The 14,598-nt window shown below is 53.3% G+C and overlaps 1 protein-coding gene across 1 annotated transcript; it reads left to right on the top strand.

Moving 5' to 3' along the window:
* Positions 1–10,141: 10,141 nt before the first annotated feature.
* On the top strand, positions 10,142–11,811 carry BDP55DRAFT_546402 (glucosidase II beta subunit-like protein-domain-containing protein; the record flags this gene model as incomplete). Its single annotated transcript, XM_060568651.1, has 2 exons — positions 10,142–10,240; positions 10,306–11,811. The coding sequence occupies 2 exons, from the start codon at positions 10,142–10,144 to the stop codon at positions 11,809–11,811; spliced, it is 1,605 nt and encodes a 534-aa protein (XP_060432735.1).
* Between the last annotated feature and the right edge of the window lie 2,787 nt (positions 11,812–14,598).

Genomic DNA, 14,598 nt, shown 5'->3' with positions numbered 1-14,598 from the left:
AAGGGGAGGGGAGGGGAGGGGGGTGTAAGGATTATGGTGCGGGTGGTGGTGGGTGGTGGACGTGCGTTGCGTGTGTGTGTGTGTGTGTGTGTTGCGATGATGATGTGGTGGTGTGCGGGATGGGGGTGTATGGGTGTTTCTCTGTCTTTTGGGAAAGCCGTGAGATTATTGGATTGGCCGAGGATTCAGAAGCATTGGGGTTGGATGGAGGTGTGATTGAGACTGACGAGTGAGAGTGAGAGTGAGAGACCGAAATAATGAGTGAGTGAGAGTGAGGGAAAAGTAGTGGTGGTGATGATGAGCTGGCAGACGAGAAACAGCCGGCACTAACAGCCGCGAGACCCAAACACAGTGCCTGATGCTGCTCTTTCGGTATTGAAAATGTTACTGCAGTCCCATCAATGTTGCAATGGATAGTTGCGCTGCTCCTCTGCTGCTGGGCTGCTATTCTGCCCGGCGGTCAAAGGTGCGGTGAGAAAGACACGAGCAGAAGGGGGGTGTGGGACGAGCGGTGGGAGGGACGATCAAGACCACGAGTGGTTGATCACCACCGGCACGACCAAGGATGAGGGGACGACGAGAAATGGAACTCTCGACAGCACAGCTGTCACAGCACAACACAGAGGAAGACCACAGCCCAGCAGTGTATCCATACGAATAGTGTAGCAGAAAAGAGTGAGGAAGAAATGCGTGGGCGGAATCGCAAATGGCGGCAGAAGGCCGGCAAAGAACGAATGGAAGCGAGGAAAGAAGGTTAAAGTGGGTGCAGCCGCCCGCCCGAGGCCCCTCTCACTCTCACTCTCACGCCGGGCTCTTACTCCGCCTCTGGCTCTATCCGTCCTCTCAGTGAGCTTGAAAGCTTGAATGACCTCAGTAGCCTCAGGAGCAATACGGTATATACTCTCATTCTGGAAAAAAACAGAGGTGGACCTTAGAGATCAAACCCTGCTCTGCGACTGGATGGAAATTCATACAATTGCATTCACTCCCCAAGGGAACTGAGAGCCGTTTGTCTCCACTGAGCAAGTAGAAAGAAAATAAAAGGCGTAGTGTAAAGGTAAACACGCAACATGAAAAAGGGCTGACTGGGATCTGCCCGTCAACACATCCGGCCGAACGAAGCGTCGTCGCACACGGCGTTTCCAGTTTCTCCCCAGTCTGTGGTGGTCTCTCTCTGTGTGTGTGTGTGTCTCTCTCTCACTCAACACCCCCAGCGGCTCCTGAGAACGTGCCCTCCTCCAACCGCATTTCGGCTTCGGTAACGACTTGTACCAGTTTCCAGTGGTATTTTTGGGAGGTGTGGGTATAGGTGCTGGTCACCAGGGGGCGTGTGGGCACCGAACACGTCTGCTAGCGCGTGTGAGGCAGGGGTGTGACGCCTAATCATCTCTCCTCTCATTGATGCTCGCTGGTCACTCTCACTCTCAATCAGGTCTCTCACTTTGGTCAGTGGTCACTCACTCCAAGGTAGGTATCTCCATCTCGTTCTCCGACATTCCCTAATCTGATACCGAGGGATAGGTAGTGAGAGTTGGACTGGGCAGCAACCTTCTTCAACTCTTTGCCTGGCTGGCTGCCGTTCAGCTCACCCACGGACCTCTCCTCCTCACAAAGTCACACCTCCCACACGGCAACACAATAGTGAAATATACCACCCTCATCCTAAGCTACGAGGATGAGCAAGATGAAGTCGTATTCAGCAACTCCCAGTTGGGCACTCTTCATCTTGAATCTTGTCCGTATCGAGACTGGGCCTGAACCCACGGCTCAGGAACCTTGCTCTTAGCTTGGGCTATCACGGCTCTTCTAGACCTCTTGCGCGCGCCTGTCTAGCAGCTACTAGGCCCCGTAGCTGGGCAGCTGTCTGTCATTGTCAATCTTGGCCCCGGGGGCGGCGCGACCTTAATCTTGAGCCGTTACCAAACTCAGCCTGGTGCTTGCCATAACGTTCCCTAGCGCTGGTTATCATGACCTGACCTTCATCAAAAAGTGCCACTGTCCGAGGTCAAACTCATATTACAAGGTCCCCCAAATTTCACTACCGCCAGCACGACACGACGCAACTTTGGGGTTCGGGCCGCCGTACTGGATGTCTGTCACAATGAGAGGAACCCGGCCAAGAAAAACGTGGACAGCCGCAGTCTGGCCGGGCCTGAAAGGCAACTCAAAAAAGTCCGGCCGCCGGCCTGAGAACTACCTTACAGTACCCTCATCTCTTGATACTCGGCGCCTCTCCATTAGTTACTACATCACTGTTAGTATACGCATGCCGCAAGAAACCTGGCAAAATGGGCCGACATCGTGATCGTCCCGAACTTTCACAAAGCAGGCCCACCTTTGCGGATCCTCCTCGTTGCGGTAAAACAAGATCGCGATGCGATGAGATATGCCATGCCATGACTTGTTGTTGGTGTCTCTTTTTTGCATTGGACCCATCCGTTGTCTTTCAACACCATATGCCGTCCAAGCAAACCGGATCAGAATACACCGCACCTTATTCCCTCACCTCAACCCTCTCGATGCCGTCTCTTGTTGTAAACACCGCGCGTCCAATTCGCATCCATCTGACAATCCGAGCCGATATGAATGACTCTTGTTGACTCTGCTCATCATGCTTGACTTTAATCCGTGCCCTTTGCTTTGGTCAAACACCTCTTCTTCAGAGAGAAACACCAGAAGAATGATTAATGCCGCGACTTATCCTAAGACGGTGACCATCGCGCGCAACTGTGCGCAAGGGAACAGAAAAAAAAGAATGCGCCCGAAGCAGCAGTTTAGCCGCTTCAAACGGTCGTTCGGCAATAAACACCCACCATCATCACCAACACAGCACACACAGTCACCCACCATTAATGATGGCACCGCATAAGGATTGCATGAAGATCGTCCGCAAAAACAAACAGACCAGACCACGATCAAACCAGACCAGCCAAACTATCCTCTTGCGAAAACGGGCACAAGTTGCCCTTCTTCATTCTTTCACACCCCGTTTCCCTAGGTGGGATGCGTGGCTTCGGGAGGGGATGGGAGGAGAGGTCTTACCGCAAAGCGCGCCGTTTTGAACCACGCCTCGCACCAAGTTCCAACCGCTTCTCCCCATCACGCCCGTCCGGCAAAAAAACATGACTCGTCCCTGGCGCCATTGACCGTTAGGCTTTCTCTGATGCGGTTGCGGCAGCCGCTAGAGTTGACAGCCCATACAGCCCACGGCAGCCCGAGAGCCAAAAAAGGCAAAACGAGAAAAGTCAACCATTCTTTTTGAGTTTCCATGTTAGGTTCCCGCGCCGGGCTTGTTCAACGGGACCAAAGAACAACGTACCCAGCCATTGGCTAAGTTGAGATCGTTATCAAGTCTGATGGACATCGTCATCATGACTTGGCCCGGTTGTGATAGCCGCAAATGAAGGGAAAATGTTAGAGCAACTCTATTTCGTCTGGACTTCTGTAACCCTTTCCCCTCATGTATTCGCGTCCTTCCTCGTCCTTAATTACCCTTTTTAATGTCAACATAGCTTCAGGTTCGTTCATGCAAAGCTTCCCTTAGCTCCTCCCGACACACACCACCCCTTTCTCACGACTCTTATCACCTCACGCGTCAGTCAACCGTGAGCTTCAACTACCTACTCCATCGCCCATCTCCTCATCATCTCACACAAGCGAAAGGGGTCAAAGAGCGAATTGGCTTTTGCTTGTCTTTCGGGACGAGATCGGGATGAGAGGGGACGGAAACCTTTTTTTCCTCTCTCTCCGCTTCCTGCCTTTGCTTGACACAACCTAGATCCTTGGGTTTTCATCTCATTTCTTGGATCATAAAAATTTCTCTGCTGATTTTTATCTCAACGGTCCAAACTTCACACACTAAGCCGATCCCGTCCATGAAGTGAGGGCGATAATTACTCCGTTATTAATGACGATGCGATGAAAAATCCACGAAGGGACTTGTAAGATCTTCAATGATGGAATGTGTCAAACGTTGGACAAAACCAAACCAAACAATCATCAGTATGCGTACGGAACCAAAGAAGAATTCCAATGCAGTCACTTTACGCGTTTACTGAACCGAACGAGTCAATCCTCTCTGATTAGCAGAGTGCAAGACATCTCCAAACACGTTCTTTGCGCAAGGGGGCCCAAGGTCTTGTCGAACCAAGCCCATGCCTGGCTACCTAATCTGATTGATCTCCAAGTCTGGACCAGGGACGGGGGGATCGGAAGGGACTCCGGGCATGCATTCCCCAAGACAACCAGACTCACACAGCACGCAGCAGAGCGTGGGATGTTTGATGCACCACCCCAAGAGAAAAGCAAAATTACAATATGACGGCAGAGGGTTTTTGGATATTGCTTGGAATTCCCGACTAAAGGGGGCACGGCGGGGGCGTGGTATCTCTAGTGCGATGCTGCTCAGCCCGAGGAATAAGAAACCACAACAGAGACAAATTCGTCATTGTTGGTCGACATTTGTGACGTTGGGGGGGCCCGCACAGGCGGGCAGATCACCACCTCCTTCGGGCCCTTTTAGGCTTCATCCATCCACGCAGTGTTTGCGCACCGACATGCGGCTTGCCGTGGGCCCACGGGCACTTACACATGGAGATGACAGAGGCAAGACACAGAGTTGAATGCGAGATACCTCCCTATTCCCACAAACCCTTTCCCTCCCACGTCGTGCCCATGCCATGTCACCCCATGCCTCGGCGCACCCACGGACGCATCCTCCTCCATGATGTTCAGGCACGATATCCCATCACGGGCATGTCTTGGTGGCTCCCTTTTTTGGTGTGGTCGGTTGTATATGATTTCCACAGCCAAGAGGATCGTATGCGATGGGGAACCGTCGCCAACGACACATCTAAGTGCCTCCTCTCAAAGCGGCAATGATGTGACGAGCTCTGGATCTGGACCCCAGACGCCCGGATGCTGGCTGACCACCACCACCACCACCTCTCAAGCACCTAGTTCGCCATCGTTGCCTTTGTACCACCTCATGTCGAAATCCAATTCGATGGAATTTATGAAAATGCACTGAGAAAGCAAAACATTGCAAGATCTAACAAAGTCGAAAAAACGCCTAACCAGTAGAATATGCCCTGTCGAGCGTTGGCTTGCATGCGGCTTGCAGACTCGTGAGGAAGAGCAACAATGCAACGAGAAAGATACCGCACCACGGCCATGGACACATTCCATCGGCCCAATCCCCATCCCATGCACAACACCCTCCAAGTGACGCCGGCCGAATCTGTCTTTTGTGTTGTGGTTGACGATACGGATGACGGGGACGCATCTCATCCCCTTCCCCGTCCCAGTGGCATCGCATCCAGTGGCATCCAATGTGATGCATTGGCGATGTTGGTCCAATCGACGGTGGTTTGCCTCGTTTTCGAGAGATAGTACGTACCTCTACGTACCTCCAATGGGAGTCACCACTACACAGCTTCCGGTACCTACACCAGACCGCCATCAGCGCCAATTCCCTTCCATGACCTCGCTGGCAAACCAGACGCTAGTGAAGAATAGGTACAGACATCCACTGAAGAGCTGCTCTGTAGCTAGCATTCTGCCCGGTCAGTGAGATGAAGTGGTCCACGACTCCACGATGCTGCGGCTATTCTCCAAGTCTCTGTGTCTCTGCAACTTCCAAGTTCCCCCAAAGTCACGAATCCCCCAGCTTCGGTCCCCACTTTTGGCCGAATCCAGCTGTGACGAATCACAGCTCTCTCACCTAACTCTGAAAAGAGACTAGCGTCGCAGGGCGAGGCTCGATTGGCTACGGCTTGTTCCCGCAAAGTGAGGCTGCCGCCCCGCCGGCTCCGACGATTGGCTCTTTGCTCTCGGGTGAAAGAGAGTACGTACCTGACCTCTCCCTCATCCTCATCCTCGTCCACGTCCACGTCCACGTCCACGTCCACCATGGATCATCAGCCACGGCGGCGGCCACTCTTTCACACGGCCAAGTTTGAGTCTCGTCTCGTCTCATCTGCCCAGGTGTGCCAGACTTCCTCCTCCACTCGAACGAACTCTCTCGCTCGTGACCGACCCGTTCCTGGGACCAAGGAACATGGGAAGTGCCAGTTCTCTCTCCAGTCTCCATCATCACGGCATCGCCCTCACCTAGCGTCATCTCCTTCATCTCGCAACTCCGTCTTGACAGTCACCTAATCTTGGCTACCATGATCCATCAGCATCAGATTCAGAGCTCAATTTGTCAAAACGCAATGCCGCACGCGCAAACCGCAGCGGGTCCCTTCCCAAGTCTCCATTCTCATGGTCCATGGATTCTGGAATTTCCAATATCTGGGAAGATCACGATAGACTGGCCAGCCAAGCCAAACATTTCAAGTCTCCATACCAAATCCCACCTCCAAAAGAAGCTTGGGATCGTCCCGCACCACATCTCGCCAGAGCTCCGCCTCGAGGGATCATCGCTGTTGATTCTCTTCGGCTACTTCCAGCTGCTCGAGCTGAATTGGGTCCAAAAGTCCCGACTCACCCTTCCTCCCCCAAAACCACTAGCCCACCACAGCATGCACCGTAACCCCCAAGGAAGCCCCCAGCCAGAGGCCATCTGTTGGCAGAAACCCGCAAAGTCTCTCTGACCGCCGGGGGAGTCTGCGAGAGAGAGATGAGGTGTCATCAACCGCGACCCTCCTTGTAGATGGACCGGTGGCCCAAGCATCTCTGCGACAATCTCCCGTCATCAGACGGGTTCTGGCATTACGGGTGGGGGGTGTCCCCGGCAGGTCCGGGTCGTTCTCCCCAATTCCCCCCTACCATCCCCTCACCATCCCAATCCCAAGGTTTGATGTATTGTTTCCGTCTCTCACCTTTCCCAGTTGGATGGCAGCTTCTGAACGCTGGGGACTGGAGTAGCCCAGAAGAAGTTACCAGAGGCTCTAGTGTATTGCAGATCTGCGCTCCGTTTGTCGAACCCTCACCGAACTCTGTTTTGCAATACTCTTCATCCCGTACGAATACCGGTACATGCGGCGCTCCCTGCTCCCTGCGCAACTGCGCGCGACTCAGGGCAAACCAGTGAGATACCTGTTTATGACCGTCACAGAGCAAAGGACAGACCGCAGTTTGCAACGGATTAGGTACGAATACTGACACGACGCGACAATGCACATGTGGGTTATCTCCTTGTATCTCATTTTCCCCCACGATGTTGGTGTCTCCCATTTCGCTTTCGCCGTCGCTTCCTTCTAGACCGTCTCACGAATACAACGCTACTACTACCTCCGGGGTATGGCGGTGACACTTCATTATCGCTGAAACGGTACTTACCGCTAAGGATCATCAACATCATCAATTTTATTAGCGATTTCACCATAGCTCCCTTTGGAAAGAAAGGAAGGAAACCTAATGAATGCCAATTGCAGTCATCGGCCCTTTGCGTGCAACACCAGCAGAACTCAATCCTCGTAGTGAAATAGCGCCAACTTCTGCCACTCTTGGCACGGCATGACTTTCCAAAGTTCCAAGACTCAGATCCAAATCTGTTTGCCAAAGTTCCATCCCAACTTCCCAACTTCCCAACTTCCCTTTGCCAAGCACGAAGCTCATCAGTCGTTTCTTCTGTGCGGCGGCTGTGCCAGACACAAGAGGGAAGAGTAAATGACATGACACCAAAATGTCCAAGCAAATGTCGGCATGGCACTCGCATGGCCTGTCTTTCAACGCCGACTCTCTTTTTTCTCAAATCAGTGCCCACTGCCGAGTGGGCACGTAAATCATCGTGTGTCTTGAACGGCTTCTGGCATGACACGGCCCATTTCGGTGAGATTCAAGAGGATATCCAAGAGAGGGGTAACACCATCAATGTCCTTACGTTACTAAACCATCCATCCACACGGGAGAGACAGATACACAAAGACATACGGAGTAGTCCCTAGAAACTTGGAAAGCCTGCCGCCGCTAGGACTTCTTCTTTCCTAACCCGTCATCCAATCCGGGACGGCATGAAAACGCGCCTTGGCTTTCGCTGCCCAGGGAGCAGATTCATGCTTTCTACCTCTCAGTAGGCTGCGTCCGGGAGCGAACCGTCAACTGTGAATATCTGGAAAGTCTCAAAGTCTGTACCGTATGCGTCCCTTTGGATCGCCGAATGGGCATCCGTGCTCTTACTCGGCCCCGAGCCGCATCGCATTGCATCGCAGTATACCACACCCGTACTGCACCGCATCGCATAGCGTAGGGTATCGGCGTGCCGCCTACTCGCTCACAGACAATACGGATACCACACACATACACGCGCAAAATATTTTGCTGCGTGGTACTTTACCGCACAGCGGCACGGCGCAGCGCCGACTTCTGATAGGAGCCGTCTTGACTTTCTTTGTTGATCTGTTTCGCTTTCTTTACCCCCCGGTCGGCCGCGGCTGACTGGTCATGTAAGTCGAGCTGCAGGAGTGATGCCTGGTAGCCTGCCGCGATGTTTTGCCTCTCCGATCACGCACGGCACGGACGATGCTGTCGGTTCTGCGTGCTGCGGTCAGCATTCTACATGGAGCGGCCAATAGATGAGCTTTCTAGGGGTTCTCTCGATGTGGCGGCGGCGGCGGGTGAGCAAAAGTACGCTGCGGGATCTGCGCTTGTTGTTGTTCTCCAGACCGGCGACGGTATATCTGCGCGCGAGAGGGGGGGCGGGAGGGTCTTGCCGCCGATACCGCGGCTGCGATGTATCTTCCAGTGATAGACAGATGCCTTCGGTGTGCTTGACAGTGCGGTTTCGAGCTTGGCATGTTGATGCTGAGCCTCAGTGACAAGCCATGATAGTCGCCGCCTTTACCTACTTCTTTGTGGCCTGGGTGTATGATGTGTTGCTGCTCTCCATGAGCAGGTGACTTTCGAATGCCAACTACTAAGCTTGGATCCAGAGGCTTATCTATGGGAGATTTCACTGCAATTACAACGCCGCTGGAGGTAATCTGACGCCTTGGAACCCTCGTTACAAGGCGGGAAGGGCCTTCCTGTGCCTGCGAACCTAGCTGTACCTAGACGTAAAGACCTTCAAACCATATCCGCTGTTGACGGACATAAATGTGTAGTGCGCATATAGTCGATAACTTACACTCTTCGCAGCAACATGGCTATCGAGTAATAAGTCCTCATAACTTTGAGTAACATAATGATATTCGGGTCACAAGCATAGCTTGCGCCTCTCACGAGATTCGGGAGAATAGCCAGACGGCGCATGGCGGCAATAGATATATGTATGACTCACGTCCTGTAGATGAAATAAAAGACGCGATGCCATATTCATATTTCGGGGACATAGCCTTTGGCTTGTTGGTTATGAGAATTGTGGCTGAGAATATAGCACTGTTAGATGGCATCGTGAGCCAGCCTTCAACTTGTCCGGCGAATCAGGAGAGACGGCACTGGCACCATTTCACTGCAACCATTTCACTGCATTCTAAACTCTCCTCAAGTGATTGATACTCATCCGCAACGTGTTGGAATTCCATTCATTCTATCGTGCATCCGCGAGGTACATGTAGCCACTGAGGTTGGCCTAATGTGCACAAGATCGGGTATGTGTATCGGTATCGCCAAGACTAGGCTGAGGCTACCTGGCAAAATCCATGAAAGCCCAGATAAAAACAAGCCAGTGCCAGCTGACTTTTGTTACACCCTCTATTCGCGATTCTGGACGTTTGTCATGGCTTGACTGAATTAGACTCCCGCCAATAGTGCAAGTTACTATTCACTTATGACATCCATCTCACTTGACAGGAAATTGGAATCAAAACGGACATATGTCTTTGGACTGAAGACTTCACCGACGGTAAAATTGGTGACATGGGACTTCATTTCAATAATTCCATTATTCCGTAGACATATGACCGCAACAATTGGCATTCAAAGGTTCACCAGGTGGTTATTATTGGCGTCCAATGATAGCATCACGGCACGTGACAGGCTTCGTTATCGGAGCATCCCCACCGGCAAAACACCGGCGATCTTATCGCAGCGGGACCCTCCTGTAGGTAGATGACACCTGTGAGCTACAGAACCACGGTAGCCAATGCGCGGCGCGATTGTCTAAGCAGCTTCAAGGTGGCCACACGACCAACGGGCACCTCACCACCTCAACTTTGACTTTCTCTGCATGTGAGCGAACCCTCAATCACACGGCACGATGCGCCGTTTCAATCTACTTTTTCTGGCTACGGCCCAGCTATGCGGGGCTCGTCATCCTGGCTTTAGCATCCACGATGACCTCGTGGCATATCCTCAGGTTCGTCCGATCCCAAGGAGTTCAGGGGAAGCTCTGGCAGGCAAGCTGACAGTGTGTGCGCGCAGTACGAGATAGTCTTTTCGGAATCCTTCATCTTAGAACACGAAGCGCAGGCGTTACTGGACCGCACGAACCCCCATTCTGCCTACTCGGCGGAGTTCTCGACAGCTTCCGACGTCTCCCAGAACGTCCGGGAGGCCACCGACGCCGACAATGGCCGCTCCTCCGAGGCCTTTGAGCGATACGAGCTCATGAACACGGCTGACTTGAAGTACCTCTGCTCGATACCCATCCTGGAGCCCCAGACTCCCGAGAACCACACGGCGACGGAGCTCGCGAAGCAGGAGGAGGCACGCGAGCTGGCAAAGGCCTCGGCGCACGGCTGGGAGCTGCTGGACGAGCTGGACGGTAATTGCCTGTACTTCATGTCCGGCTGGTGGAGCTACAGCTTCTGCTACAACCGCGAGATTGTACAGTTCCACGCCCTCCCGACGGTCCCCAACGGGCAGCCGCCCGTCCGCGACCCTCACACGGCCGAGTACGTCCTCGGCAGGGTACAGAAGTCGCCTAGCCAGCGACAAGGCCAGGATCAGCAACAGCAGCAGACAACAAAGTCGGGAGACCCGCCGGCGAACACAGATCTGCAGATCAAGGGTGATCAGCGGTATCTCGTGCAAAAGATGGAAGGCGGCACCGTCTGCGACCTGACGGGCCGCGACCGGACGATCGAGGTGCAGTATCACTGTGTGCCGGGCATGAAGGGGGACCGCATCGGTTGGATTAAAGAGGTCACTACATGTGCCTACCTCATGGTCGTCAACACGCCGCGCCTGTGTGACGACGTCGCCTTCCTTCCGCCTAGGGCCACGAGCGCGAACCCAATTAGCTGTCAGCTCATCCTCCCCTCCGACGACCCCGGCGCGCAGGCTGAGTGGCATCGCCGGAAGACGTTGGAAGCCGAGGAGTCAATGGCTGGCAAACAGGAAGGTGCTGCCGCGACGGACGAGGAGGAGGCGGAAGAACTCCTGAAGCAGGCCCAGCAAGACCCCAACGTGAGAGACAAGGCCCAAAAGGGCGTCAATGTGGGGGGTGTCATTGTTGGTGCGCGTAACGTGCTCGGCGATGCCGATGAGGAGGGTAAGCCACCGACAAAGCTCTCACCCCCGCGCAGCTACCTGCCAGGACGCGGCCACGGCCCGCTGGTTGAGATCATTGCCAGCGCCAAGAGCAAAGCAGAGGGCGGCGCGACAGAGATCCTCGACGATGACGAGCTTAAGAAGCTGGATCTGAGCCCTGAGCTCGTCGAGGAGATGCGAGCTGAGCTGGAGCGTATCGCTGGCGACAAGGGTTGGAAGCTTGAGGTTGTGGAGCAGCCGGGCGCGCAGAGAGAGATCCAGGGCATCGTTGACCACGGCTCTGAGGGTGAGGACGGCGAGGAGCTGGCCAAGGGGAAGAGAAAGAAGAAGGTCGTTGAGGGGGAGAAGAAGACGCAGCAAAATGGTCAGAAGCAGGACAAGCAGGATCAACAGCAGGAAGGCAGCGAAGAGCAGTTCTTCAAGGAGGAGCTGTAGTGATGCCCCCCTGATTCGGTGGCCCAGCATTGGCGTTTTGGAATGTTTACTTGTCTTACTATGCTGAATGATACGAAGGACCACACGTTTGCCCACATGCTCTCAAGAGTCTCTTCAACTACACACGTCTGTCTCTAGGGACCACTGCTTGCTTTTGTGATTACACGAAAGCGTCAGAAAACTGAAGGATTTCTTCCACAGTCTCTTGCTCATTCGGTCTTTGGGCTGTTCGGTTTTCAGGCTGTCGGGTTTCATTTATTCGGATCTCGGGCTATTCGGTTCTGAGACTGTTCGGTTTTCAGATCCGGTTCTTGTATTGATCGGTTTTCAAACTATTCGGAAACTAAACTAATAAAGCAATAAACCAATCTGTTTTCTTGGGCAGCAACCGGACTTGTCGGGAACTATTTGCAACACGATAACACGCGTGTTCAATCCAAGATGATAGTCATTCAGCGGGCGTCGAGTGGGAATCACTAGTAAGGCAGGCCGATGTTGACTTCTCTTGATCTACTGGGCACGTCGGACTTGGAAGCAACTCGATGTCACACCCGGACTCGGTATCCCGTTCAATACAACGGGATCCCGAAAGGGCAATGTTTTGGACCACTTCTTGGTTGATTAGACTCACACTGGGTCCACAATAGCTAGACTGCTATGATCTTCAGGGTCATGGTGTCGACTGCCCTTCATCACGGATCTCAACGAGGTCTGGTTTTGATCGCGGTCTAGGCCATCATCTCGATGCTTTGCTGCGTAAGGAGATGGCAGGGATGTTGGCAACTTCACTCCGTCTGTTTCATATGGAGCAGCCTCGTGTAAGACGATACCGGCATTGATTACTGAAGACCGAGGAATGTAACGGTCAAGTAAATTTTGTTGAATCGTTGAATATTCTCTTCCACGATCAACCCTACAGGCGCAAATGAACGAGCCATACCGTCGGTGCCATGGAATTCGAAATCCACTCTGTCCTCCATGCGGAGACGAACGTTCCTGTCTCGTCTCGAGGAACGCCGAGACTTCTGCCCACGACAATGCTTGGCCTTTTAGATAATCTGATTACCAGTTTACCACTAGTCACCCCGCGGCTTCCATGGTCGCCCGCGGTAAGGCGTGATTACATTCCCACCGGACTACCACCGTGGCCGGACTGGAGTTGTTTATTCGGAAAGTCACGTCCGGGACCTGCCGGGTTTTCTGGAGAAGAGCATAGCAAAGTTCCTGCCTTGACAGCCTAAGTCGACATGGAAGGCAGGAAGACGGGAGGTGGTGACGGAAGGCACCATCCGATGGACATGGACGGGGCATCCCACTTGCCGGACCGGAGGGCGGCACCCGGCATCATATCCTTCCGAGACGTGGGAGGAAGGCATCCCCGCCGTGATTTGCCCTTTGCTCCTATGTACCTTACCTTAGAGGAAGGAACGGATACACGTGCTCAGACCCAGAGCGTCAGTGAGGCAGGCACCGGTAGCCGGACATCAATTCGTCTCCCGCCGGCGTCGTAAACGTTGACAAATAACAACATGGGAGTTGAGGCAGGAAATCTGCGATCTGCACATCTTTGACTTTTCCTCTTCATCCCCAATCTCGGCCCAAATTTCAATCATGGTCCATCGCCATGTCTAGCCTGCCCCCCTCGTAAACTCCCTCACGCTGGCCCAGAATCTCTCAGCCCTCTTCCCCGGTATCCGGGACTGGCTCCGGGAAGAGCTGCCATTCGAAGTTTCGATCCAACCCTGATGGAGAGTTTTTCTTTGTCTTTGTTTTCATGAGGCAGAATCCGGAGGAGGCGGAGTTCCGTGGTAAGTTATTGGAACACGTATGCCCCCTTGACGCCTTGAGCCCTTGATCATCTGCCTGCCTGGGCAGTTAAGACTGTGAAGCTATCTGTCGCAGATTAGACTTCAAATCATCATATTGCCAGTTCCCTGGGTACGAGCCTACGGGGAGACCTGTGCAAGCTAGCAACGTCAAAAGCCCACACTACATACGACATGTCGTTTTCGCCTTGGCCTCTTTGCCCGTCGCATTGCCTGCCGCCCTGTGCACTACCGCTTGGCAGCCACTAAGTTCTTGATCCTTGGCGGGCAGGCAGTGCTTAGCGTCTCCGAGTTTCTCTCTATCAATCGCACCTACGGAGTAGAGCCTAGACGCGATACGACCCAGCAACACAACTCAACTCGGAGAGAGAGCCAGTCTTCAGACTTTTAGGAGTTGACTCTGAAGTCTTGGCTTCAACTTCTGGTGTCTAGTCTATTTTCAGGGCCCAGCCAAGATGTCACGTCTTAAGCTTCTCCAGGATCTTGAAATGAGTTTGGGATTGATAATTCAAGGGCATAACCGTTCTGCCGGGACAGGTTCTTCGGCATCGTCGGTTCAGGGGCACGCCGCACACACACACGCATTGCACAAGCACAACCACCCTCTCGGAGTCACCTACCGGCCATGATTGCAACATCAACTCAAAGTCGGCACTTGCAAGGCTCAGCAAAATGGGATCGGCACTTTTCCCCTGCGCCTGTCGTGTACCTAGAAGTTTCACTAAACCACCCGACTGCCGATTCGCCATCATTTTTGGCTGCTGGCTGCGGGCTACTGAGTCCTCGTCGACTGAGTTGAATCGTTGACCCGGCTGGATATTGTCACAGCCCGTTACTCCGATCTACTTCGTATACCATCCTACCGTCTCGGACATGGACTTCTATCCGTCGTCCGAAGCAATGCTCGGGTTTATCGTTGTATGTCTCAACACAAGTTCGAGATATAAGTTCTTGGCAGGGA

This window comes from Colletotrichum godetiae (genome assembly GCF_030913485.1).
Source record: "Colletotrichum godetiae strain CBS 193.32 chromosome Unknown BDP55scaffold_9, whole genome shotgun sequence".
Taxonomy (NCBI): domain Eukaryota; kingdom Fungi; phylum Ascomycota; class Sordariomycetes; order Glomerellales; family Glomerellaceae; genus Colletotrichum; species Colletotrichum godetiae.
The sequence above is the reverse complement of the archived record's forward strand: the minus strand, read 5'-3'. Positions and strand labels throughout refer to the sequence as shown.